At 39.8% G+C, this 26,913-nt stretch overlaps 1 protein-coding gene across 7 annotated transcripts in view; it reads left to right on the top strand.

The window, feature by feature from the left end:
* LOC132818313 (centrosomal protein of 170 kDa protein B-like) overlaps window positions 1-26,913 on the top strand; it is a 95,342-nt gene that overhangs the window by 10,005 nt on the left and 58,424 nt on the right. For all 7 annotated transcript variants that reach the window (XM_060829196.1, XM_060829195.1, XM_060829201.1 and 4 more), the window contains exons 3-7: window positions 2,538-2,627; window positions 3,262-3,342; window positions 11,875-11,931; window positions 12,014-12,164; window positions 24,761-24,877. In XM_060829196.1, the coding sequence (XP_060685179.1) occupies window positions 2,538-2,627; window positions 3,262-3,342; window positions 11,875-11,931; window positions 12,014-12,164; window positions 24,761-24,877 (496 nt within the window). The remainder of the gene's footprint in view (window positions 1-2,537; window positions 2,628-3,261; window positions 3,343-11,874; window positions 11,932-12,013; window positions 12,165-24,760; window positions 24,878-26,913) is intronic.

Here is a 26,913-nt window from a genome sequence, read left to right as displayed (position 1 = left end):
CAAGGTGAGGGTGATAGGCCGGAGTGGGGTGGGGGCGGAGAGGTCAGGAAGAGGATTGCAGGTTAGGAGGGTGGTGCTGAGGGAACCGACTGAGACAAGGTGGGGGGAGGGGAAATGAGGAAACTGGAGAAATCTGAATTCATCCCTTGTGGTTGGAGGGTTCCCAGGCGGAAGATGAGGCGCTCCTCCTCCAGCCGTCGTGTTGTTGTGTTCTGCCGGTGGAGGAGTCCAAGGACCTGCATGTCCTCGGTGGAGTGGGAGGGAGAGTTAAAGTGTTGAGCCACGGGGTGATTGGGTTGGTTGGTTGGTTCGGGCGGCCCGGAGGTGTTCTCTGAAGCATTCCGCAAGTAAGCGGCCTGTCTCACCAATATAGAGGAGGCCACATCGGGTGCAGCGGATGCAATAGATGATGTGTGTGGAGGTACAGGTGAACTTGTGGCGGATATGGAAGGATCCCTTGGGGCCTTGGAGGGAAGTGAGTGTGGAGGTGTGGGCGCAAGTTTTACATTTCCTGCGGTTGCAGGGGAAGGTGCCGGGGGTGGAGGTTGGGTTGGTGGGGGGTGTGGATCTGACGAGGGAGTCACGAAGGGAGTGGTCCTTGCGGAACGCTGATAGGGGAGGGGAGGGAAATATATCCTTGGTGGTGGGGTCCGTTTGGAGGTGGCGGAAATGGCGGCGGATGATACGTTGTATGCGGAGGTTGGTGGGGTGGTAGGTGAGAACCAGTGGGGTTCTGTCTTGGTGGCGGTTGGAGGAGCGGGGCTCAAGGGCGGAGGAGCGGGAAGTGGAGGAGATGCGGTGGAGGGCATCGTCGATCACGTCTGGGGGGAATCTGCGGTCCTTGAAGAAGGAGGCCATCTGGGCTGTGCGGTGTTGGAATTGGTCCTCCTGGGAGCAGATGTGGCGGAGACGAAGGAATTGGGAATATGGGATGGCGTTTTTACAGGGGGCAGGGTGGGAGGAGGTGTAGTCCAGGTAGCTGTGGGAGTCAGTTGGTTTATAATAGATGTCTGTGTTGAGTCGGTCGCCCGAGATAGAAATGGAAAGGTCTAGGAAGGGGAGGGAGGAGTCTGAGACAGTCCAGGTGAATTTCAGGTCGGGATGGAAGGTGTTAGTAAAGTTGATGAACTGTTCAACCTCCTCGTGGGAGCACGAGGCAGCGCTGATACAGTCATCGATGTAGCGGAGGAAAAGGTGGGGGGTGGTGCCAGTGTAGTTGCGGAAGATGGACTGTTCCACATATCCTACGAAGAGGCAGGCATAGCTGGGGCCCATGCGGGTGCCCATGGCAACTCCTTTAGTTTGGAGGAAGTGGGAGGATTGAAAAGAGAAGTTATTCAGGGTGAGGACCAGTTCAGTCAGTCGAAGGAGGGTGTCAGTGGAAGGGTACTGGTTGGTGCGGCAGGAAAGGAAGAAGCGGAGGGCTTTGAGTCCTTCGTGATGGGGATGGAGGTGTACAGGGACTGGATGGATTCGAATTCTCTATTCCTGAGATGCTGCCTGGCCTGCTGTGCTTTGACCAGCAACACATTTGCAGCATGGTATTATCTTTCTCCAGTTTTAAACTGATTTTTACTGTACCAGTAAATAGCTAATTATAAGTTTTTTGTTTTTGACTTGGAAAAGAGCAGGTTTTATTACCTGCCAGGCTGGAGAGAAAAACAATGAAAGCTCAATTTCAAGTGTGTGACAAATATGCACAGGGCCACACAAAAGGGGATAGTGTCCAATACAAAAGGAAAGTAAAGGAATGTACACCTTAGGACTTGAAACTAGATCAGGATTTTTGAATAGCCGTGGCTAAAAACAGTTTTGAAGAAGGCTATGAATCCAAAATGTCAGCTAAGTTTTTTTTGTACAAAAGTTATTTGAACCGAGAGTTTAGTATTGTGCTGGAGTGTAAATGATAAGTATAGGTTTTGCAACCTTAGTTTTTCAGAACTTTCTGACACAACCAGTGACCTTTGATATTTTGAATTGAATCTCCTCATTATTAGCTGGTTTCCATATTGGACATAACATTGCATCTTGGGCTGGCTTTAAAACATTATAAATTTGGACTGAATTTGATTTGCAGTTATGAAAAGAAAGAGTGTAATTTCTGAAGCTAAAATATGCTAAGCGACTGTTCAACCTGAAAGGGAAAGTAATGATTGATATTACAGATTTTGAAAGCTAACGTTTATCATTTTCTCTAAGATGCTGATTGGCCTCATACAATTTTTGTTATTTTGGTTAGATTGATCTTCAGATGTGTAAATAGAACATCTAGCAATTATGTTCTGATTGATTCAAAGCACTTGTCAATATGGCTTTCCAGTTGTACTTCAGTATTGCAATTGGTTATTAGGGTAACTAATGGTACGTGGTGTTAACCAGCAACTGTACAACAAATAGGAGTTACACACACCGTGTACTTTTTCTTCGTCATGAATATTTCTAATCCAAGGGAAGTAGCTATGTTAGGCTGGAACCAATTAGCACAATGTTGAAGGCAGCTTCTGAACATCTTAGAATTCATTCTCTTGTTTTCTTAGTCTCGCAGTGTAGACAAGCAGCACGCAGTAATCAACTATGACACATCTACAGATGAACACCGGGTAAAGGATCTTGGAAGTCTGAATGGGGTATGTAGCAAAACAATTAAGCTTCTGTTTTACCCTGTCTACACATGCATAGATGTTGTTAATACAGTTCACTGGATTCAAAATGTTCCATTTAGCGAGATGTATGTGTCGGTGCAGTGGTAATGTCACTGGACTCATAATCCAGAAACCGAGGCTAATATTCTGGGAACATCAGTTTGAATCCCACCGTGGTAGATGATGAAATTTAAATTTCAAAGAAAAAAAACCTGGAATTAAAAGCTAGTCTAATGGCAAACTTGTAACCACTCTTTGTCATAAAAACCTACATGGTTCAGTCCTTATCTGGTCTGATCAGCCTGTGACTCCAGATTCATGGCAATGTGATTGGCTCTTTTCTGCCCTTGAACATTTGGAATGGACAATAAATTCTGGCTTAGGTAACAACCCCATCCTATGGAATTTTTAAGAAAATGTACTTCTAAAACCATCTATTGTTAATTCAGAAACCACCATAATATGATTCTAAATTACTATATAAAAGAAGTAATTTTAAAAATGGAAATTTTTAATGTAATTCTTTGTTTAACTGAGCAGGTTGCAAGTGGCTTATTTTTGAATGTAAAACCTTTGAATTTAAACACTTATAATTTGTATCTGCATTCTATTTCCACAGACATTTGTGAATGATGTGAGGATTCCTGACCAGATGTACATAACTCTAAAAGTGAATGACACTATTCGTTTTGGATATGATATCCTTTCATTTTATTGATCTGTTTGAAGCCTTTGGTTATAATTATTGTATGTTCTTTTAACTTTTATAAATCAACTCTACTAAATGTTTGAAGTTGCACATGAAAAGAAGCAGTATAAGATGTCATTTAATGGAGAAAACACTTAAGTGTTTCATATTAGGTATCATTCTTTGCTGTGAAATTTATTGATCTGTACTGCTTTTTAGGATGATTGTAGGACATTCTTTTATTGAATTCTAAATGAGTATATTTTAAGTGTATTGTATTTTTTGAGTTTGTTTCCTTTTTCATAATGTCTTTGCCTTAAACATATTGGTAATTTTACATGTGACTCATCTGGAAGCGCCATATTTATGCAAGAGCGTGTAACTAAGTATCTGACGGGGAAACCTTGTAATTGATTATTTGCAAGTAGAATTATTTTTGATTATATTACTGCCAATATCATTCGTTTCAGGTTTGTTCTGTTTTCTGTTTGCAATGATAGCTACACAACTTAAGTAATTGCAATGCTTGTAAAAAGGCTGTTTTTGACCCAAAATTGAGAGAATGTACTTGGAAATTCTGCCCTCCTGTTTACAAAATGTGAAAACTAAAGTTGAACTATGTTCTCTTCTTTGCAACATTTTGATCACAAAAGTATTGGCTGGCCTTAAAACAGTCCCGAGTAAGAATATCAATGAAATTGTCTGTCTGGCTGTAATGCAATGAGGGATACGTCGGCTTCCAAGAGATCAGTTGTGTTAGGGGATTCTGTAGTCAGAGGTACGGACAGATGTTTCTGTGGCCAGCAGAGAAAAAGCAGAATGGTGTGTTGTTTCCCTGGTGCCAGGATCAAGGATGTCTCAGAGAGGGTGCAGAATGTTCTCAAGGGGAAGAGGGGCCAGCAAGGGGTCATTGTCCACATTGGAACCAACGATATAGGAAGGGAAAAGGTTGAGATTCTGATGGGTGATTACAGAGAGTTAGGCAAAAATTTAAAAAGGAGGTCCTCAAGGGTAGTAATATCTGGATTACTCCCAGTGCTACAAGCTAGTGAGGGCAGGAATAGGAGGATAGAGCAGATGAATGCATGGCTGAGGAGCTGGTGTATAGGAGAAGGATTCACATTTTTGGATCATTGGATTCTCTTTTGGGGTAGAAGTGACCTGTACAAGAAGGACGGATTGCACCTAAATTGGAAGGGGACTAATATACTGGCAGGGAGATTCGCTAGAACTGCTTGGGAGGATTTAAACTAGTAAGGTGTTTGGGGGGGGGGGGGGGGGGGGGGCGTGGGGGGCGGAACCCAGGGAGATAGTGAGGAAAGAGATCGATCTGAGATGGGTTCAGTTGAGAACAGAAGTGAGTCAAACAGTCAGGGCAGGCAGGGACAAGGTAGGACTAATAAATTAAACTGCATTTCTTTCAATGCAAGGGCCTAACAGGGAAGGCAGATGAACTCAGGGCATGGTTTGGAACATGGGACTGGGATATCATAGCAATTACGGAAACATGGCTCAGGGATGGGCAGGACTGGCAGCTTAATGTTCCATGATACAAATGCTACAGCAAGGATAGAAAGGGAGGCAAGAGAGGAGGGGGAGTGGCATTTCTGATGAGGGATAGCATTACAGCCATGCTGAGGGAGGATATTCCCAGAAATACATCCAGAGAAGTTATTTGGGTGGAACTGAAAAAAATGAAAGGGATGATCACCTTTTGGGATTGTATTATAGACCCCCTCAATAGTCAGAGGGAAATTGAGAAACAAACTTGTAAGGAGATCTCAGCTATCTGAAAGAATAATAGGGTAGTTATGTTATGGGATTTTAACTTTCCAAACATTGACTGGGACTGCCATAGTGTTAAAAGTTTAGATGGAGAGGAATTTGTTAAGTGTGTACAAGACAATTTTCTGATTCAATATGTGGATGTACCTACTAGAGAAGGTGCAAAACTTGACCTACTCTTGGGACATAAGGCAGGGCAGGTGACTGAGGTGTTAGTGGGGGAGCACTTTGGGGCCAGTGACCATAATTCTATTAGATTTGAAATAGTGATGGAAAAGGATAGACCAGATCTAAAAGTTGAAGTTCTAAATTGGAGAAAGGCAAATTTTGATGGTATTGGGCAAGAACTTTTGAAAGCTGATTGGGGGCAGATGTTCGCAGGTAAAGGGACGGTTGGAAAATGGGAAGCCTTCAGAAATGAGATAACAAGAATCCAGAGAAAGCATAATCCTGTCAGGGTGAAAGGGAAGGCTGGTTGGTATAGGGAATGCTGCATGACGAAAGAAATTGAGGGTTTGGTTTTAAAAAAAAGAAGCATATGTCAGGTATAGACAGGATAGATCGAGTGAATCCTTCGAGTATAAAGAAAGTAGGAGTATACTTAAGAGGGAAATCAGGAGGGCAAAACGGGGACATGAGATAGCTTTGGCAAATAGAATTAAGGAGAATCCAAAAGGTACGTTAAGGACAAAAGGGTAACTAGGGAGAGAATAGGGCCCCTCAAAGATCAGCAGGGTGGCCTTTGCGTGGAGCCACAGAAAATGGGGGAGATACTAAGTGAATATTTTGCATCAGTATTTACTGTGGAAAAGGATATGGAAGATATAGACTGTAGGGAAATAGATGGTGACATCTTGCAAAATGTTCAGATTACAGAGGAGGAAGTGCTGGATTCTTGAAACGGTTAAAAGTGGATAAATCCCCAGGACCTGATCAAGTGTACCCAAGAACTCTGTGGGAAGCTAGAGAAGTGATTGCTGGGCCTCTTGTGAGATATTTGTATCATCGATAGTCACAGGTAAGGTGCCGGAAGACTGGAGGTTGGCTAACGTCGTGCCACTGTTTAAGAAGGGCGGTAAAGACAAGCCAGGGAACTATAGACCGGTGAGCATGACCTCAGTGGTGGGCAAGTTTTTGGAGGGAATCCTAAGGGACAGGATGTACATGTATTTGGAAAGGCAAGGACTGATTCGGGATATTTACCATGGCTTTGTGCGTGGGAAATCATGTCTCACAAACTTGATTGAGTTTTTTGAAGAAGTAACAAAGAAGATTGATGAGGGCAGGGCGGTAAATGTGATCTATATGGACTTCAGTAAGGCGTTCGACAAGGTTCTCCATGGGAGACTGATTAGCAAGGTTAGATCTCATGGAATACAGGGAGAACTAGCCATTTGGATACAGAACTGGCTCAAAGATAAAAGACAGAAGGTGGTGGTGGAGGGTTGTTTTTCAGACTGGAGGCCTGTGACCAGTGGAGGGCCACAAGGATCGGTGCTGGGCCCTCTACCTTTTGTCATTTTCATAAATGATTTGGATGCAAACATAAGAGGTACAGTTAGTAAGTTTGCAAATGACACTAAAATTGGAGGTGTAGTGGACAGCGAAGAGGGTTACCTCAGATTACAACAGGATCTGGACCAGATGAGCCAATGGACTGAGAAGTGGCAGATGGAATTTAATTCAGATAAATGTGAGATGCTGCATTTTGGGAAAGCAAATCTTAGCAGGACTTATACATTTAATGGTAAGATCCGAGGGAGTGTTGCTGAACAAAGAGACCTTGGAGTGCAGGTTCATAGCTCCTAGAAAGTGGAGTCACAGGTAGATAGGATAGTGAAGAAGGTGTTTGGTATGCTTTCCTTTATTGGTCAGAGTATTGAGTATAGGAATTGGGAGGTCATGTTGCAGCTGTACAGGACATTGGTTAGGCCACTGTTGGAATATTGTGTGCAATTCTGGTCTCCTTCCTATCGGAAAGATGTTGTGAAATTTGAAAGGGTTCAGAAAAGATTTACAAGGATGTTGCCAGGGTTGGAGGATCTTTTCTACAGGGAGAGGCTGAACAGGCTGGGGCTGTTTTCCCTGGAGTGTCGGAGGCTGAGGGGTGACCTTATAGAGATTTACAAACTAATGAGGGGCATGGATAGGGTAAATAGACAATGTCTTTTCCCTGGTGTCGGGGAGTCCAGAACTAGAGGGCATAGGTTTATGGTGAGAGGGGAAAGATAAAAGAGATCGAAGGGGCAACTTTTTCACGCAGAGGGTGGTACGTGTATGGAATGAGCTACCAGAGGATGTGGTGGAGGCTGGTACAATTGCAAGGTTTAAGAGTCATTTGGATTGGTATATGAATAGGAAGGGTTTGGAAGGATATGGGCCAGGTGCTGGCAGGTGGGACTAGATTGGGTTGGGATATCTGGTCAGCATGGACGGGTTGGACCGAAGGGTCCGTTTCCATGCTATACATCTCTATGTCTCTAGTGCTTGGTTGCAGTATAAATGCAGATAGGGTGTATAATCAGATGCCATGTAGAGGTTCTATGACCCGCTACAAGGGATTGCTCAGACTCAATGAGTCACTAAAATAAAAATAAAGAACTGAACTGCTGGAAATCTGAGACTGCTGGAGGTTCCTCTGGCAAAGAATCTGGAAGTGTTGACTCTTTTTCTGCCAATGGATGCTGCCAGATTTGCTGAGTTTCTCCAGCATACACTTTTTGTCTGTGCAGCCACAAATTTTCTTTTTGTACAGAAGCTAGCAAAATTTTTTTATAAATATCATAACCCTATGTTTATGAGAGAAGTTTGGAATATATACCTTTTTGACGACTTTAAGATGAGTAATTGAAATCTTCAGACTTTTGATGGGAAATAACAAAGTTGGTGAGGAAATTCCTTCAATGCAGACGGGTTTGCTTGTTCATGTTGCAAATGCTGGTGACAGTTACAGCTCTTGTAGGAGCAATGAGCTTTTATTCATCTTGAATTGTGTCAGTGAGGTATAGCTTTCAAATGCAAATGCATGATTTATGTGCCTTCAGGAAGCAATAAGGAAATGTATTTCATGTGATTGTGCTATTGTAGTGTTGGATAGTGATTGCTCACAGGAAGTGACAAAGTCCAGAAATTAAATTTGTTTAAATAAATATTTCTTCAACAGCAACTTGATCAGAATCATATGACTGCAGTATAATGTTCCAGCTGCAATTTCAGTTGTTACTTAAGAATGGTAAAATGTTGTGTATTCTTTTGGATTTGCAGCTAAAATGATTTTGCCACCCATTTGTATTTATAATCTACAAGTTCATGGCTTAGCTTTACAATTTGTTTCTCATTTCTCTGGCTCACCAAACAACGTGAAATAATTTAGAGTAAAGAAATACAAGTACATTATTCTTTACAACTCCTCTCAACAAAGATTTTTCTGTCTGCTCAATGCAGTCATCGAAATGTACAACCCGGAAACAGATCATTCGGACCAACTCGTCCATGCCAACCAGATATCCCAACTCAATCTAGTCCTATCACCCAGCAACTCGGCCCATATCCCTCCAAACCCTTCCTATTCATATACCCATCCAGATGCCTTTTCAATGTTGCAATTGTACCAGCCTCCACCACAACCTCTGGCAGCTCATTCCATACACACACCACCCTCTGTGTGAAAAAGTTGCCTCTTAGGACTCTTTTCCCCTCTCACCCTAAACCTATGCCCTCTAGTTCAAGACTCCCCCACCCCAGGAAAAAGACTTTGTCTATTTATCCTATCCATGCCCCTCATGTTTTTGTAAACCTCTTTAAGGTCACCTCCGACGCTCAAGGGAAAACGGCCCTAGCCTATTCGACCTCTCCATATGGCTCAAATTCTCCAACCCTGGCAACATCCTTGTAAATTTTTTCTGAACCCTTTCAAGTTTCACAACATCTTTCTGACAGGAAGGAAACCAGAATTGCATGCAATATTCCAACAGTGGCCTAACCAGTGTCCTGTACAGCCGCAACATGATCTCCCAACTCCTGTACTCAATACAGTGGAACCTTTATTATCTGAACGTGATGGACAGGCACTATTTCGTTCGGATAATCGATTATTCAGTTAATCGATTGAAGGGATTAAAGAAGCATCGTTTTTAAAGTCTACTCACTGTTTAGGAGGTTAGGCAGCATGACAGCATGCGAGACCCCGTCTGACACCGTCCCCAACCCCATCCAACACCACTCCCACGCCCTTGTGCAACACCCCCCACCCCAAACCCCATCTGACACCACCTCTGCCCTCGTGCAATGCTGCCCTGCCCCCAAACCCATCGAACACAGCCCCACTCCGCTGGCCTCCCAACCCCATACACATCCGCCCCCTCTCAGGGGCAGCTGGACTGAGCACCAGCACCAGGACTACTGCAGTTGCCTTTATGGGGTAAGCCTCCAAATAATGCACGCGCACACGCGCACACATGCAGACACAGCCACAGCCACAGCCACACACAACCTTTTACTGCAACTTTTTGACAGGTTCCACGTTCGACCTCAACAGGACAATGTTGGAGAGATTATTTAGGGAAGGGGGGGTTTAGGTTACACTTCTCTGTGGAACTCAAGGGAAAGTGTGGGGATAGAGAGAAGGCGGGAGGTCAGTCATTTGGAGACGATGCTTCTTTAATCCCTGTAAACAAAAGACGCGATCAGTGATGTAATGTTTCCATTGGGTCCTCGAGATCTTCTCCTCCTTATGGAATTCAACGTGAGCAAATGCGAGGTCTTGCACTTTAGAAAAAAGAATAAAAGCATAGACTACTTTCTAAACGGTGAGAAAATTCGCAAAGCCAAAGTACAAAGGGATCTGGGAGTGCTAGTCGAGGATTCTCTAAAGGTAAACATGCAGGTTGAGTCCGTGATTAAGAAAGCGAATGCAATGTTGTCACTTATCTCAAGAGGGTTGGTATATAAAAGCACCGTTGTGCTACTGAGACTTTATAAAGCTCTGGTTAGGCCCCATTTGGAGTACTGTGTCCAGTTTTGGTCCCCACACCTGAGGAAGGACATATTGGCACAGGAACGTGTCCAGCAGAGATTCACACAGATGATCCCTGGAATGGTAGGTCTAACATACGAGGAACGGCTGAGGATCCTGGGATTGTATTCATTGGAGTTTAGAAGATTAAGGGGAGATTTAATAGAAATTTACAAGGTAATACATGGCTTGGAAAGGGTGGGCACTAGGAAATTGTTTACGTTAGGTGAGGAGATTAGGACCCGTGGACACAGCCTTAGAATTAGAGGGGGTCAATTCAGAACAGAAATGCAGAGACGTTTCTTCAGCCAGAGAGTGGTGGGCCTGTGGAATTCATTGCCGCAGAGTGCAGTGGAGGCTGGGACGCTAAATGTCTTCAAGGCAGAGATTGATAAATTCTTGATGTCACAAGGAATTAAGGGCTACGGGGAGAATGCTGATAAGTGGAGTTGAAATGCCCATCAGCCACGAATGAATGGCAGAGTGGACTCGATGGGCCAAATGGCCTTACTTCCACTCCTACGTCTTATGGTCTTATAATCCGATATTTAGATAATCGAGGTTCCTCTGTACTCTGACCAATAAAGGAAAGCATACCAAATGTCGCCTTCACTATCCTGTCTACCTGTGTCTCCACTTCCAAGGAGCTATGAACCAGGACTCCAAGGCCTGTTTGTTCAGCAACACTCCCCAGGACCGTACCATTAAGTGTATAAGCCCTGCTAAGATTTGCTTTCCCAAAATGTAGCATCTCACATTTACCTAAATTAAACTCCAACTACCACTTCTCAGCCCATTGGCCCATCTGATCAAGATCCCATTGTAATCTGAGATCACCTTCATCGCTGTCCACTACACCTCCAATTTTGGTGTCATTTGCAAACTTACTAACTATATCTCATGCTCACATCCAAATTATTTATATAAATGATGAAAAGTAGTGGACCCAACACCGATCCTTGTGATACTCCACTGGTCACAGACCTCTAGTCTGAAAAACAACCCTCCACAACCACCCTCTGTCTTCTACCTTTGAGTCCATATAGATCTTTTAGATTAATTTTAGAAATTAATTTTCTGGAAGAGAAAGCATTCTGCTGAAAAGTCATCATATTGAATTTTTGGAAATGCTTTATAATGAATTAAAGAAAACTTCATTGACAATAATGGCACATATGCATCAGGTATGTTTTTTACATGTTTTTATTTCTCTTAATCCACTCTCCTTTCTTCTCTTTATCGTATCTGTGTATGTTTCTGTCTCTCGTTTGCCCTGTTTCTTTCTCTGTCTTTCACACTTACGTTTTTGTACTTCCAAAGATAAATCATTGTGTTTACTTAACAAATTCAAGGTCTCGGATGTGATATTGACATTGCTATGCTGTTATCATATTGATCTGTGATATAAGTGTAGTGCAGTCTCAGTGGTGAGTGTAACTGTAATTAATGTCAGTTGCTAATTTGTGGGATTTATGGTCCATTCTATTATTTTGCCCTGGGAAGCCAGGAAGATGAGTCTTCAAGGACTATTGTACTTTTGCTTGGAGAATAGTCATATCCATATTACAGATATACATTTCAAAGTGTTCAGTGTTGAATCGACTCAACTGAGACCCCAGATTGGGGAGTGTGCTTGTATAATTATTGACTATTAGGAGCTCTATTTAATCAGTTTAATTATGTTTTAATTGAGCCTACTATTGATAAGTTCACATAATTTGGCTTTCTTAACTAAATCTTCAAATCCTAATATGTATATGTTGGAAAAAAGTGTACATACAGTTCCTGAAGAGGCGCTAAAGGTAAGTGTAACACAGTTATCATTAATTTTCAGAAAATTGTCAGAAACGGTGCCTCACCTTGTGTTTTGTTGTGCTTTGTCAGCATGAAAAATACAACAGTCAGTTTCAAATATGTTTGAAAGCTGCAGAAGATAAGAAGATGGAGCGGTCTGACTTGGGCCATGATCAGTCAAGTACCAAATTAGAAGGCCACAAACAAAATCTTGAAAAGGTTGAAAAGAAAGGAACTACAGGTATTTGTTACATTTTGATAATATTTTGTAATTTGGGATTTGTGATACTACGTAATGGTTGCTCCATTAGATTAGATTCCCTGCAGTATGGAAACAGGTTATTTGGCCCAACAAGTCCCCATCGACCCTTCGAAGAGTAACCTGTCCAGATCCATTCCCTACCCTATAGTTACCCCGACTATGGGCAGTTTAGCATGGCCAATTCACCTGAACTGGACATCTTTGGATTGTGGGAGGAAACCGGAGCACCCAGAGGAAACCCATGCAGACACTGGGAGAATGTGCCAACTCCATATAGACAGTGTCCCAAGGTGGGAATCGAACCACTCCCCTGGCGCTGTGAGGCAGTACAGGAAAACTACATGTATTAGCTTCACTATTACTTAGTGGGTTATAATGTAATGTTTCAAAACCCATTGAGAACGATATCAGGTTTTATCAACGGGCATTCAATTTGAAGTGTTGAAATGTACCTGATATGGCTATAAGTGGAATTGTCATTGTTATTTATAATGTAAAAGGGCATGGCATATAACAGTGGCTGCGAAACCAATCCTGGGATTGTAGTTGAATCTTCAAAGTTAAAGAATATGTTACCAATTCGCTGGATGGAGTGCAGAACAGAGCTTTGTTTAACTCTTGATGGCTTTAAGAATGCAGCCTCTTTAAACCTCTATATATTCTGTAATGAGGAAAGACTCAGTGCCAGTATACAATATGTCCTCAACTTTCCATTCCTAAAATTCTTTTCTGTGCTTCTCTGCTGTAGAAATCAGCTGAAAATGTGTTGCTGGTTAAAGCACAGCAGGTTAGGCAGCATCTCAGGAATAGGGAATTCGACGTTTCGAGCATAAGCCCTTCGGCTTATGCTCGAAACGTCGAATTCTCTATTCCTGAGATGCTGCCTAACCTGCTGTGCTTTAACCAGCAACACATTTTCAGCTGTGATCGCCAGCATCTGCAGACCTCATTTTTTACTGCTGTAGAAATCACCCCACTTGCCCCAGTTCACCACCCACCCATCACTGCAACTAACTCCCCTAACATTCCATTCTTGTGTTTTGCACTCTCAGTAATACATTAATTGGAGTAACAATAGAATCAAGACTCCTCAGTCATGATGCAATAAAATATGTACATACCTTTTTCATGTTGCTTTTATAATTTTGATGTAATTCTGTACAACCGTTTTGCATTTACGGAGTTTGCTCATTCATTCAATATTAACATTGATGCAATGTAAATTGGAAAATATGACACTCGAAGCCAATCCATATCCAGAACCACTTCCGCTAGAAACAGTTTTGTAACATAAATTGGGTGCAAGCAACAGTCTTGTTTACAGCCTGTGCTCTGCATTATGTGTCTCTATGATGTATATGATGTCTCATTTATATTGCAGCTGTATTTGAATGAAGAAAACATTCTAGTCTCAGTCAAATAAGCACTGAGTCAACCTGTACATGCTAAACATCAATTTTAATATTGAACGTCTCCAAGCAGTGGCCAGAATGGCCTCCTGAGCAACTGGTCCACAGTTGTTCGACTGCCAAAGCAATCCTATCATAGCAACATTAGTTCCTCAGCATAAGTTAAAGCTGTACCATGTTTTCTTTCCTTCTCTGAATGGTTTCTACTTTGGTGTTTTCAGCAGAGATTCGTTGATCATTGATCAGTATTGATCTTCCATTTACAAAAGTTCATTTTGTTGAGAAAGGCAAGCACTTGTATACACTAATAAGTTTTTCATTTTCATTACTTAAACTAAAGTTATCCATTCACCATACTTTGACTGATTCATTTTGTTTAATGCCACATTTGTGTGCTTACTGTACACCAAAAGCATATGAAGTGTTTGTTAAAATGTATACATTAGCAATAATTTCCATAGATAATATTTTCTCTGAGCTATAATTAATGGAAAACCTGCTTTTTTTCAAAATTAATATTATACTGGATATCTATCACCATTTAACTTGGTCACCTTTGTGCTAAAAGTGGTCATTGACATTTGACCTTCTGTGGAAAGGAATATCTGGTTCCTAAATACATTTTATCTACTTCCTGACAGCATTGCAAGGAATGCAGTAACACTTGAAAAAATGTGTTTGAGTAAATAATATTTGAAAATGCAGATTGGAGAGCTTAATTATCTGGGGGTTTGTAATGTCCTTGCTGCTGTGGACTGTAGCACATGTCCGAAGATTAGAGTATAAAGGCAGCACTGTTCTGACTGGTTTTAATTTTAACATGTAGGAGTGAGACTTCGAGTTGCAGAGCTAGCCATTCTGACTAAACTAATAGTTTAGCTTTCCCTCCTATAACAGATACTTCTGTTTCACGCTGAGACAGTAAAATTAACAAAATAATTTTGACCTTTTACCTATTTTACTACTTTTAACTCTCTGGAGTATTCTTCCTATTAGGTTTCAGATCACTCAAAATATTTTCTGATTTTGATCAATTTTTGCTTTCTTATGCCTCACTACAGTGCATGTTAGACAAATATGAAATGATAGTATGAAGTATTGGCCATTGTTCCTTGACCTTTTCTCACCCCTGCTGTAGGGACAATGTGGTTAAACCTGAAATGATTCAGAAAAGATTGACAAAGGTGTTGCCAAGGTTTGAGGATTTGAGCTATAGTGAGATGCTGAATAGGTGGGGGCTGTTTTCCCTGGAGTGGTGGAGGCTGAGGGGTGACCTTATAGAGGCTTATAAAATCATAAGGGGCATGGAGTGGGTAAATAGTCAAGGTCTATTCCCCAGAGTAGGGAAGTCCAAAATTAGGGGGCATATGTTTAAGGTGAGAGGAGAAAAGTTAAGAGGGTCCTAAGGGGCCAGGTTACACCTGATAATGAGTTTCATTTTCATCAAATTTTTCTGGGTGATATAGAGGCTAGAGGAAGGTCAGTGACAGCACCTGGAAGATGAGAAGTAACAATAATGTCTGAAAAATGGTGGACAGCAGCAATATTTGGCAGATAATATTGAATGATTGAGTATCTTGAACATGAAGAAAGGGAGACTTGCATGGTCATTCTGTAGAGGAACATAATATGGACTTTAACAGACGACATCAGTTCTCTTGCCAATCCTGTGTTATAAGAAAATTGTGTAATAGCAGCACCATTTAAACTAATGGGGCTGGAATTGCATTATAACCAATACACACTTTAAAACTTCAAACTTTAGAAACAATTTGTCAATCGTAGTGAATTTGTGTTAACGAAATGCATGTTATAACTGAACAACTTAAATAATAATTGCAGATTCTACATTCAGTGCTCAGACTTAAGTTGTTGGATTTTGCTGTGGTGCTACATATAGATAGGACTGTGTTCTGCACAGGCATGTAGTTCTTAGAGAAAAAAATACACTTGTTGCATCAACAATCCACTGCTTTAAACAAAAAAAAGGAAAGCAATCACTTCCAGACAGTGTTGTACCACAAATGAGATATTCCACGGTCCCACAAAGGATGGAGAACTCAATGATTGTAACCTTTTGAGATCATTCAGTTACTGGATGCTGGCATCAATACAGGTTGTTCTGCTATAACATGACAGTTGCGTTGCTCTGCAAACTTGTGCAATAGAAAATTGCACAATGAAAACACACTTAAAAAACACACTGTGGAAGATCACTAATAGAAACTCACTATACCCATTCAGTAGGAAGTTTGACTTATCCAAATGATGTCCACAATTCGTCAGCCTCGTTATAGCCAATTCGCGCTGACAAAGCAGGCATTATAGCAGAATGGTCTGTATCACAGTGGGAATGAGGACAAAACCAATTTTAATAGGTGTAGATATCACAGCAGGTAACAGGATTAGATGAGTCAAACTCAGGAATGTCCAGGGAACAGTTAAGATATGACTCAAACGTCATATTGAAATGAACGGCCAAAAGCTGAACAGTGGGGTAGTCTGGGGAAACTGAACTGATCACAGAAGCTTTAACTTGATTAATTAACACATTAGTCTTAGATTCAATTAATTGCACTGTGTTAGATAATGGTTCTGCCTCGATAGTGTATGGAACAGGTTAAAATGTTATTAGATCCTTACTACTAAATGAATCTAAAATAATGTGAGGAAGTATAAATGTTTTATTTTCTTCAGAGCCAAGGATAACAGTACATCAAGGTCACCAGAAATAATGGTGATTCTATGCAAAATCGCAGATGTCTCTCTCTGGTGAGAGACATAATCTTGCGAAACAGGCTTGTCTTAAGATACTTATAAACTGCACCTGGAATATAGTAAAGCGACTGTTCTTGAAAAGTTGGTGGATTTGCAGTTTACCAAATAAAAGCACAATTGCTTCCCCATAACTAAGCCTAACATTCCTATTCAAAATTTTAGAGGTGTTAAAGTCATAAAGAGAAAGGCACAGTACAGGACTATCATGTGTAAGCACTACTATTTAGATCAGGCACCTGATCAACACATTTAAAAGTAGGGGCAAGTGAATGGAAGGATGTGACTATTGTAGTGACAGCAATGAAAACTAGACAGGATCAAATACTTGCTAAGTGTCCAAGATAGGGGACAACAAGCAAGACAGTACATCCCACTCACCACAGATACTGCATCCAGACAGCTTCTATCACAACATCCCACTCATTTAAGTTCCAATGTTTCAATCTGTCACTCACTATTTCAAAGTTCCATCTCAATATATTCTCTCTCATAGTCACTACATCTTGCTCCCTCTGGGAAAGAAATTCTCATTCGTGACATCCCCCTCACGGCAGTCACTACGTCCCTCTTCATTCAATCACCATCCTACTTTCGTCAGTCACTGCATCTAATTCCCCTCACGTACTGCATTACTCCCCCAGCTAATACATCTCCTTCCCCCTCTCCCAGTCTCTGAAGTCCTTCTGCTCGTTGAAAGGGTAACTGTTTTTCTGCAGACACACACGGCTCTTCTGCGATCAATAGCCTGTCTCTGAGATAGTGGATGTCACTTGTATTGCAGAATTTGACTATTCTTCGATCTTTGAGTGAAAATTTCACATTGTTTTTCACTACTTTATCATTTGCTTACTAAATAACATGGAGAGGCAGGGGGCCTAAATCCAATATGGCTGGAGATGGGGAGTGCAGGTCAGCAAAGACGATGTCGGACACAGTTTGGGGTTGCTCCTTGAGAATGTAGTAAATTTATATATTTTGGTTTCTTAAATTTGGTCGTTACGTGTTCTCTACACTTTGTTTGGCTTTTGTTTCTGAAGCACAACCCATTTTTACCTGTATCCTTTCAAATGGCAACTTCTTGAACAAAATTTGAGTCAGCCAAGTCCTGTCATGCCAGGCTGTGCCATTCACCTTGAGCCCGAGTCTCCAGAGAGACTGAATACTAATGAGGTTATGCTATGTAGCACTAAGGACACGATGAATGATATGCGGGCCAAAATCATTACCAGGTTTGATTCTATAGTTTCAGTGATGGTTAAAAAGGAGGTAACAAGTTTTGTACTTTCAAACCCGAGAAGACACCATTGTACACTTTTCACAGTACTTAAGTACACATGACAACAATGCTTAAGTCAAGAGGGAAATGTTCTCCTAGTTAGGACTTGAAGGACCAAAATGAAATAAATGGCTTATGAGATTCAGAGTTTGGGAATTGATCAGTAGTGTTTCAATTCAAAAATAACCAAGAGTTTTGATGGTTGCATATTTGTGGGCATGGCCAGGGACTGAAACCCTGGGCTCTCTGCTGGGTCAGGTTCCAACCCCTCCCCCTTCATCCCGAGTCCATGGCTGTGTGTGCGCCCTGATGTACCCTCATGTACCAACCCAGTCCAGTCTGTGTGTGGAGAAATTAAGGTTGATCCATACAAAAGCTGCATCTTGGCATGGAGAAAAATTTCAGAGAGAATTGTTTTTAAAAACACCTAGAGGCAGGCATTATCGCAGGAAGCTGTGGAAATTAAACAAATGCATTTATAGATTGATTGATCAAGGATATGATATCTGTCTTATTAAAGGTAGGCTACACTCAATGAGGAGTAGATCCAGCAACATTCTGGTGCTACTGAAAAGGAAAATATGAAGCATGGCGATGAATTTCCATGGAATGGTTCTACGGGATTTAAATAATTTGTTATGCATAAGACTAGATGAAAACTAATGACTGGATTCCTGTCTTCAGGAGCCTTTAAATATGTAGATTCCGGCATTAAGCAGAATAAGTCTACAGTAATCTTGAATTAACAATCTTTTCTAGAAAGCATCATTCATACGCTGAACAATCATACTGGATCATTACACAAAGATAATCTTGCATCTAAAGAAGAAATAGAGCTGTTAAGATGAGTAGACAACTGAGTTGACTATATATTAGAACTAGCATTTGACCTTGTCTGAATGCAATGGAACCAAGTTCAATGACGAAATATGCTATTGTTGAAAATGGCCAATGATACATTCAAAAAAATAATTATGGATAAATATGCACTCAATTTCCAGCACTGGGTTCAACTGAAGAACACAAAATTAATCATTTTAGTGACATTACTTGCACCAAATTTCTGGAATAATACAATTTGTTTTTGTAATATTCTTGATGAGTGAAAATGGAAAATGTTGATTCTTGTCCTGGGAAGCTAAAGTAGTGAAAAAAGGTACTTCAGCTGTGAAAAATATTGGCTCTTGTAGAAGCAATATATATGGGATTTTACTTGCCAAATATTTTAAGAGAAATTTTATAAAAGGGACATTCTGAGAATAGGTTGGCGATTGATATTACATAATTAATTCTTCCCCGTAGGATAACAGACATTCAATAAAACGTGACTGAGTAAATGTTGAAGAGTGACTTTGAAAGTGTAAAAGAGATGCTAGAAAGAATAGCAAAGCAATCTCCAAGATCAAATGGGAGATACAAGCAATTGATAGTCAGATTGCTTTACAATTGGAATGCTTGCACAAAAGCACTACCTGCAAATTCTAAGAATTGTCTTGTATTCTGATATAGTATAACAAATATGGAAAGAATCCTTTTCCCATGACATTTGCTTTGAAATATTGTTTACTGTAACATTTTGATTTTGGAAGGGGAGTCTGTTAAATGTTATGTCAATGTGATTATTATAATTAAGGATATACAAATGGAGGGCACTGATTGATTGATTGATTAAGCTCGTACTGCAACCTTTCAATTAGTCTAGGATATTCATATGGTGCCAGTGAACTGGAGGTTTGCAAATCACACCCACTAATCAAAAAAACAGATAAATCTGGTAGTTATATGTCAGTAAGTATTACGAAAACTACCATAGACCACAGTAAAGAGCAAAACCAATTCTGATTTGGAGAAAACCAGATTAGTCAGGGACAGTTATCACAGATTTGTTGATTGCAAATTGTTCTTGGCTAATTTAATTTCGTCCCTCGATCAAGTAACCAAGAGGGTTGAAGGTAATGAGTGGATGTTCCATGAATTTGTATTAAAAATAAATAACAGGTGTATTTGGAAAATAAATGCAGTTCACCAATTTACACATAGTAATCTTTCACAAACAGCTATAGAGCACAAATTGTTTTTTTGATGTTAATTAAGAAATAAATATACTGGCCAAAACAATGGGGACATCTTTGACCATCTACAGAATAGCATCATGGAATCTCTTACATTCATCTGAGATGTAAAGTGCCCTGGTTTAATATCTCAACTGAAAGACAGCAGCTCTGATATAATGATACTAAGGAGTGCCACTCTAAATGTCAGGCAAGCTTGAAAGTTCATGCCCTAGAGTAAAACTCGGACACCTAACCTGCTGATTCATAGGCAACAGCATAACCACATTACATTGAGAAACCACATTACATCGATCTGGACCCAATATATCGGCCACTGCAGCAGACAGCTGGAACTGACAACCGGAAGCAGCAGAGACAAACCACTATAAATGCCGGAGGAAACATCACAGAAGAGCTTCACAAGAGGCTTCCAAGCACTGAGGATGTCACCTAGACAGGGGACAAAACATCTGCAATACAAATTCCCAGCTCGGTGAACAGAACCACAACATTGAGAAAGCCTCAGAGCTGGTACTATTTACATCTGATTCTAACTTGCAGTGACCTTCGCTAGACAAAATTCTTGATCCTAATTCTAATGAAAGGCTGTTGGCCTTAACTGTCAACTCTGCTGCCCTCCCCACTTGCCTTCTGACTTACCAAGTATAAAATGTAGTAGCAAAATAGACCAGACAGCCCACTGAATCTAAACATTTATTGAGATCATGGCTGATCTGTTGATTCTAAACTCCATTTTCCTGCCTTTTCTCAATAACGCTTGATCCTTTACGGATTAAAAATCTGTCTATTTCAACCTTGAGATAGCTTAAGACAAGAAACCGGCCTTTAATTAAAAAAAATTCCACAGATTCTCTACTCAGAGGAAAAAAAACATTTTACGTCTTGAATTAAATCTGCAACTCCTTATTCTGAGTCCTACACACACTCACAAGGAAGAGCAACCAACCTTTTCAACTTCACCTCATAAGACAGACCCTTCATATGGGGTATAAGCCTAGTAAATCATCTTTGGACTACTTTCAGTATCTCTTCGTTTAGATAATGGATAAAATCCCATTATTCCAGCTCTGTTCTGACTAGTACTATTCCAGTTCTGGTCTAACATGGTGTTATCAAAACCTCTCTATTTTATTCTCTATTTCCTTTCAAAGTAAAGGCCAACATTCCACTTGCCTTCCCTTTTACTTCTCATGGACTTCTATATCACTCTGCTTTGTCATCTTCTGCAGTCTTTCTCCAGCTTACTAATATTCAGCTCCTCTATTCTTCTTGCCAAAGTTCATGACCGTACATTTTCACACGTTATATTCCAACTGTCGAACTTTCGTCCACCCAATTAACATACTAATATCTCTATGTAAGTTGGTTATAACCCTCTCATAACCTGCCTCTGTCTTCTATTATTTAGCCAATGCACTATCCAACATCACACCTCCAACATGGGCTCTTATGTTAAGTAGCCTAATGTGTGACACCTTATCAAATGCTTTCTGAAAATCCATATATGTTCCCCTTTATTTATCCTGCTTGTTACCTCCTCAAAGAATTCTAATAAACCTGTCTGACATGGTTTCCCCTTCATGAAGTCACACACAGGCTAAGTTTGATAATGTTATGTATTTCTAAATGCTCTCTCTTTATATCCTTTATAACTGAGTTGGACATTTTCCCAGTAACAGACAATGAGTTAACCATGAGCCAGTTAGTTTTTTTTTATTTTGGCTGCTTTTCTTTTCAAATAATGTTACATTGGCAGGTTTATAATCCTCTGGGACTTTTTCAGAATCTAAGGATTCTTGGAAAATTGCTACTAGTGCATCTATTATCTGGGTGGTACAATGGCTCAGTGAATAGCACTACTGCCTCATAGTGCCAGTGACCTGGATTAAATTCCACTCTGAGGCGACTGTCTGCGTGGAGTTTGCAGGTTCTCCCTGTGTCTGTGAGGGTTTCGTCCAGGTACTCTGGTTTCCCCTCTTAGTCGAAAGGTGTGCAAGTTAGGCAGATTGGCCATACTATGTTGCCCCATAGTATCCTGGATGTGCAAACTAGGTGGTTTAGCCATGGGAAATGCGGGATTACAAGGATTGGGTAAACTATTGGGTGTGGGTCACATGCTCTTCCAAGGGTCGGATTCAATGAGCCTAATACTCCCACACTTTAGGGATTCTATGCTCTATAATTACTTCTTTTAATATCCTATGATGCATTCCATCAGGTCCAGGGGATTGGTCAGTCTTTAGCCTCATTAGTTTCCCTAGTAGTTTTTTCTAGTTATAGTTACTATATGTATTTTACTGCTGGATTATTTAGTAATTTTAGAATGCTATTAGTGATTTCTTCTGTGAAGACTAATGCAAAGTACTTGTTCAAATCCTCTGCTATCGTATGCTCACTTTAGCTTCTCTCTTCCTATTTAATATATTTAAAGAAGCTCTTGCAGTCCAGTTTGATATTACTTGCACATTTACCTTAAACTTTGCCTTCTCCCCCTTAAGTATTTGCATGGTCATCTTTTGTTGGTTTTTAAAATTTTCCCAATCCTCAGTCTTACCTCTAATCTTTGCCACACTGTACATTTTTTTTCTTCAATCTGACATATTAGGTTTATCCCCTTCCTAGAATCCATCTTCTCACAGGAACACATCTTTACTGTAAGCCATGAACTGTTTTTTGAATGCATGTGATTATTCCTCAACATTGTTTTTCTGAAATTAGTTGCCCAGTTTATTCCAGCCAGTTCTGCCCGCATTCCTTTATAATTACCCTTATTTTAGCATACTGGTTTCTAACCCAAGTTCCACCTTCTCAAACTGAATGCTAAATTCCACTGTGTTATGGTCACTGTTTCTTTGGGGATTTTAAAAATCTGACATCTGTTAAACTTGCCTCATTACGTTCACCTGATTCAAAAAAATTGTCTGATCCCTCATTAAATCCAGAACATATTTTTCTAGGAAACTGTCCCAATATGCCCTAATGAATTTTTCTGATTATCCCAGTCTACAAAAGGATTCAAGTCACTGGTGATTAACGTATTGCCTTTGTTACATGCCATCATTATCTTCTGATTCTTTTTCTGCCTCATCATACAGCTACTCTTGGGGGTGCCTGTAGACTACTCCTGCCAGTGACTTCTTGCATGTTTGATTTCTTACCTCCACCCACATGGATTCTGCATTTTTCATTCCAAGATTATTTCTTACTAGCATATTTATTCCATCGCCTACCAACAATGCTATGTCACCACCCTTAAATTTCCGTGAATATTTAGTTCCCACTTTTGATCTAATATCTTCAGCATTTTTTGCTTCTATTCCCTTCTTCAGATTTTAAAATCCTGGGCAAAAACTTGCATTTTTAAATTTAGAAAAATAATGAAGACATTGCCTCAGTCATCACTGTTCATGAACATTGCAGTTTTGACTAGGCTATGCTAATACTCTGCTCCAGATAATATTAGTACCTTGTACTAAAAATAAATATCAATAAACTGATTCCACAATTCTGTGGCAAGGAAGTTTTCTATATCTGAGAAAGTACTTGCTCATCAGGATCCCTTTCAGTACAACAGTTTTATAAAGGCTGGGTTGCACTAACATATTTGCAGAAATGATAATTTCCTACAGTTTTTTTCCCCCAAGTTGGCACTGATTTTTGCAGAACCTGAAATATTAACTTCACCCTTCTCTATACAGATGCTGTACACCCAATATTTTTCAATATTTTATGCTTTGATTTCATATTTCTAATATCTGCAGTTCCTTTTGTTTTGGAAAATGACTAGCAATATTATGAGAGTCATCAAGATGTACTACATGGAAACACACCCTTCAGTCCAACTCGTACATGTTGACCAATATCCTAAATTAAGATAGTCCCATTTGCCAGTATTTGGCCCTTATCCATCTAAACTCCTATTCATACACCCATATGGATGGCTTTTGAATGCTGTAAATGCCTCCACCACTTCCTCTGGCAGTTTATTCCATACACGCACAATCCCAGATATTTCCTTTGCAGATGTGCCCAAATTTCTAAGTAATTTTATCAGACATAGAAATTGTCGAAAATGTACATCAGCTGTTTCAGAAAAATACTAACCTATTTCTCTTGTGCTTGGTGTATTTGTTTTGAAAGTATTGTTTAGCTTTTCACTCTTTGCAACTGTCTCTCTTTTGGAATATAAATTATCCCATGGAACTTGTAACATTCATCAGATTCCAGGAAATCAAGAAGGACCTCTATAACTTTGTCCCTGAATTACATCATAAATTGTAATGCTGCATATTACATTTTTCTTTGGGATAGCAAACTGATCATTTGATAATATAGCATATAACTAGCACATTTAGAAAACTAGAAGTTAGATAGACTGATTTGGATTGTGCAAACAGGCCTGGGAGTTTATAAACTGGTCCTTTATGTCTGCATTCTTGCATAATAGTCCTACTTTGTGCCAGTATACAGATGTGCAACACAAACACAGTAGTCCATCTAAGAAGGCATCTTATCCACATCACAAGACTAACCCAACTTTGTGTTGTTAAATGCTATTTTTGGTACAAATTTACCTTTTCCTTCATTATGTTAGCATGTCAATCTGACACTCCTTAAAAACTAAATTAGCCCAGAGGCACTGACCAGATGGTTAGATACTAATTCTTGTCAAATCAAAGCATTTTGTGTCTTTTATCAGCTTTGTTTGAGATTAAATTTATAAATCTTTGCCTATTGTAGGAGGGAGGTATAAAGAGATGTCATATGTTTAGCTGTCATTTGTGAATTTTGAGCTAAAATAGCAATTGCTTACTCATATACATCAAATCAAACATTCAAAATGTTATACTTTGGATACATAGGCAGAATGTAGACACAGAACAAATTTAAATCTAGTTAGAGATCCTGTTTAACCTTTAACAAATGGAAACGTTAAAGATTTATTCAGTCTTAATTTTGATTAAGCTCTTATGATTTCTTGCTTAGTGAACACTAGTGCATTTTACTTATGTGTTTTTGTTCTTTTTTTTGCCTTAGACAGTGCCACATTTAGACCCACTCCTCTATATGGCCAACCATCATGGTGGGGCGATGATGACGTGGATAACAAAGGAGAAAGTGATGAACCCAAAAAAACAGGAGATCCCAGCAATGGTATCTGACAGCTTTTCAGATTAAGTTAAATTAAACTTGTAACCTTCAGCTCTACAAAATTGCATCTGATTATTGAGGAAATGTTCATGATCTTAATGTTGCGTTTGTTATCAATTTGTGTCAGAAGAGGAGCCATCACTTAATTATCGTTACAAGAGCCATATGAGGGATGTTAAAAAGTAGATTGGCCTATTATGGCTGTTTTCAAATGTGTTTTTTTTTCACTTTTTTAATTTTAAATAAATTTTAAGAAGACAGTACTATTTGGACCTTCAGACACTCAACAGCTTGTTTCATCTGAGAAATGCTCACTCCGTCCCTTACATGTAAATTCACAGAAGTTTTCTTCTTCCTGTCTTAGCACAGTCAATTCAGAGGTGCAATTTGGAGTTCTCCTCCTGCAATTCCTTTATTCCAGTCCAAATGGTACTGTAAAAGATCTCATTCTTTTTCTTACCCCCACTGGCTCACAAAGGTTCTCTCTCTGTTTCATAATCTTTTAACAGATGGGCCCTTTACACTGTTGTTATCTGTGCTGCCAGAAGTAGAAATTCCAGATCTGTTGAGAGATGAGTAGCTGTCAACACCATATAATCTCCTCCTGAAAGAAAGCAACAGTCAGATAAAGTCTTGTTGCTGGGAACCAGCATCAGAAAATTATGAAGGAGGAGAATTTTAACCATTTTTCAACTAGGTTCCATGCAGCATTGAGCTCACAAGTGACTTATGATTTGTATATTAGGATCCCAACTGATGATGATATAGGATAAGTCAGATCTCTGAATGAAACTTGGTTTAATAGATCTTCAGTTTAATTTCTGCAATTAGTAAATGTATTGGTCAGCCACTGAAACATATTCATATTATGCTATGAATGTTCATTAACAGGAGAACAAAGCATTGTTTTCTTCATTTATTCTGTAACGAAGTTATGTTCTGCTGTTAACGAACATTTACAGCGTAGTGTGAATATGTTTGTGGCTGACCAACATTTACTAATTGCAGGAATTAAACAAATAACTTTGTTTTCTTCATTTATTCTGTAACAAAGTTACTTATTGAAGACAGTTAAAAAGATCTTAGCACAAACATCAAAACAGAATTTCTACCTCTGTCAATCATATCCATTACAGAGACTTGATTGAGAAATATCATTCCTGTCTCAACATTATAATCACAGCTATTATAGTGCCAAGGAGCAATTCAGCACAATGTGCCTGCCTCACTGTATTATCTAAAGCCAAGTTCCTGCCTTTGCCCCAAAGTCCCTGCACATGATAACTATCCACATAACCATCCAATACCCTTTTGAATGCCTCAGTTGAACCTGGCTTTACCATATCTCCAGGCAGTACATTTCATCCCCTAGCAACCTGCTGTGTGAACAAGATTTTTTTCTCTCTCATTGTGTTTACTTCATTTGCATGTCACTGTAAATCTCTGCCCTCTCATTCTTCTTTGTTTTACAAGAGGAAACAGCTCCATCCTGTGTACTCTATCCAGCCTGGTCATGATTTTGAAAATCTCAATCAGATCTCTTCTCAGCCTATTCTCCAAGAAGAATATTTTCAATTTCTTCAATTAATACAGAAATTTCTAATTTCTGGACTTATTCTGTAAATTCTTCTTGCACTCCCGACATTGCATTGGCATCTTTCCTATGATATGGCATGTTCAAGTGAAAACAATATCCCATCTGCATTCTAACAAGTATTTTGTACGCATTCAACATCACCTCATTGCTTTTGTACTTTATGCAACATGTTGAGACCATGTCTTAAGATTCCTTTGAGTCCATTTGTGTGGACCTAAACCTTTTCAGTTCTAAAAACTTGAAGATTGCTATTAACATGCTCCTGCTGTGGAAGCTCCAAAGTTTAGAAACTATTACTGCTGAGGTGACTTGTTCCCTGGAATGATTTGTTTCTCCTGCTGAGATAAATTTTTCTACCTTCTGAATTCAATCTTGGTTCTTCTAAACTGAAAGCTGAAACTTTTTGTTCTGAAGTCAAAACCATGCTAATTGCTGCAATGTG

This window comes from Hemiscyllium ocellatum, chromosome 8, assembly GCF_020745735.1.
Source record: "Hemiscyllium ocellatum isolate sHemOce1 chromosome 8, sHemOce1.pat.X.cur, whole genome shotgun sequence".
NCBI classification, from domain to species: Eukaryota; Metazoa; Chordata; class Chondrichthyes; order Orectolobiformes; family Hemiscylliidae; genus Hemiscyllium; species Hemiscyllium ocellatum.
Note: the sequence above shows the minus strand (reverse complement) of the source record. Positions and strands in the feature narration are given on the sequence as shown.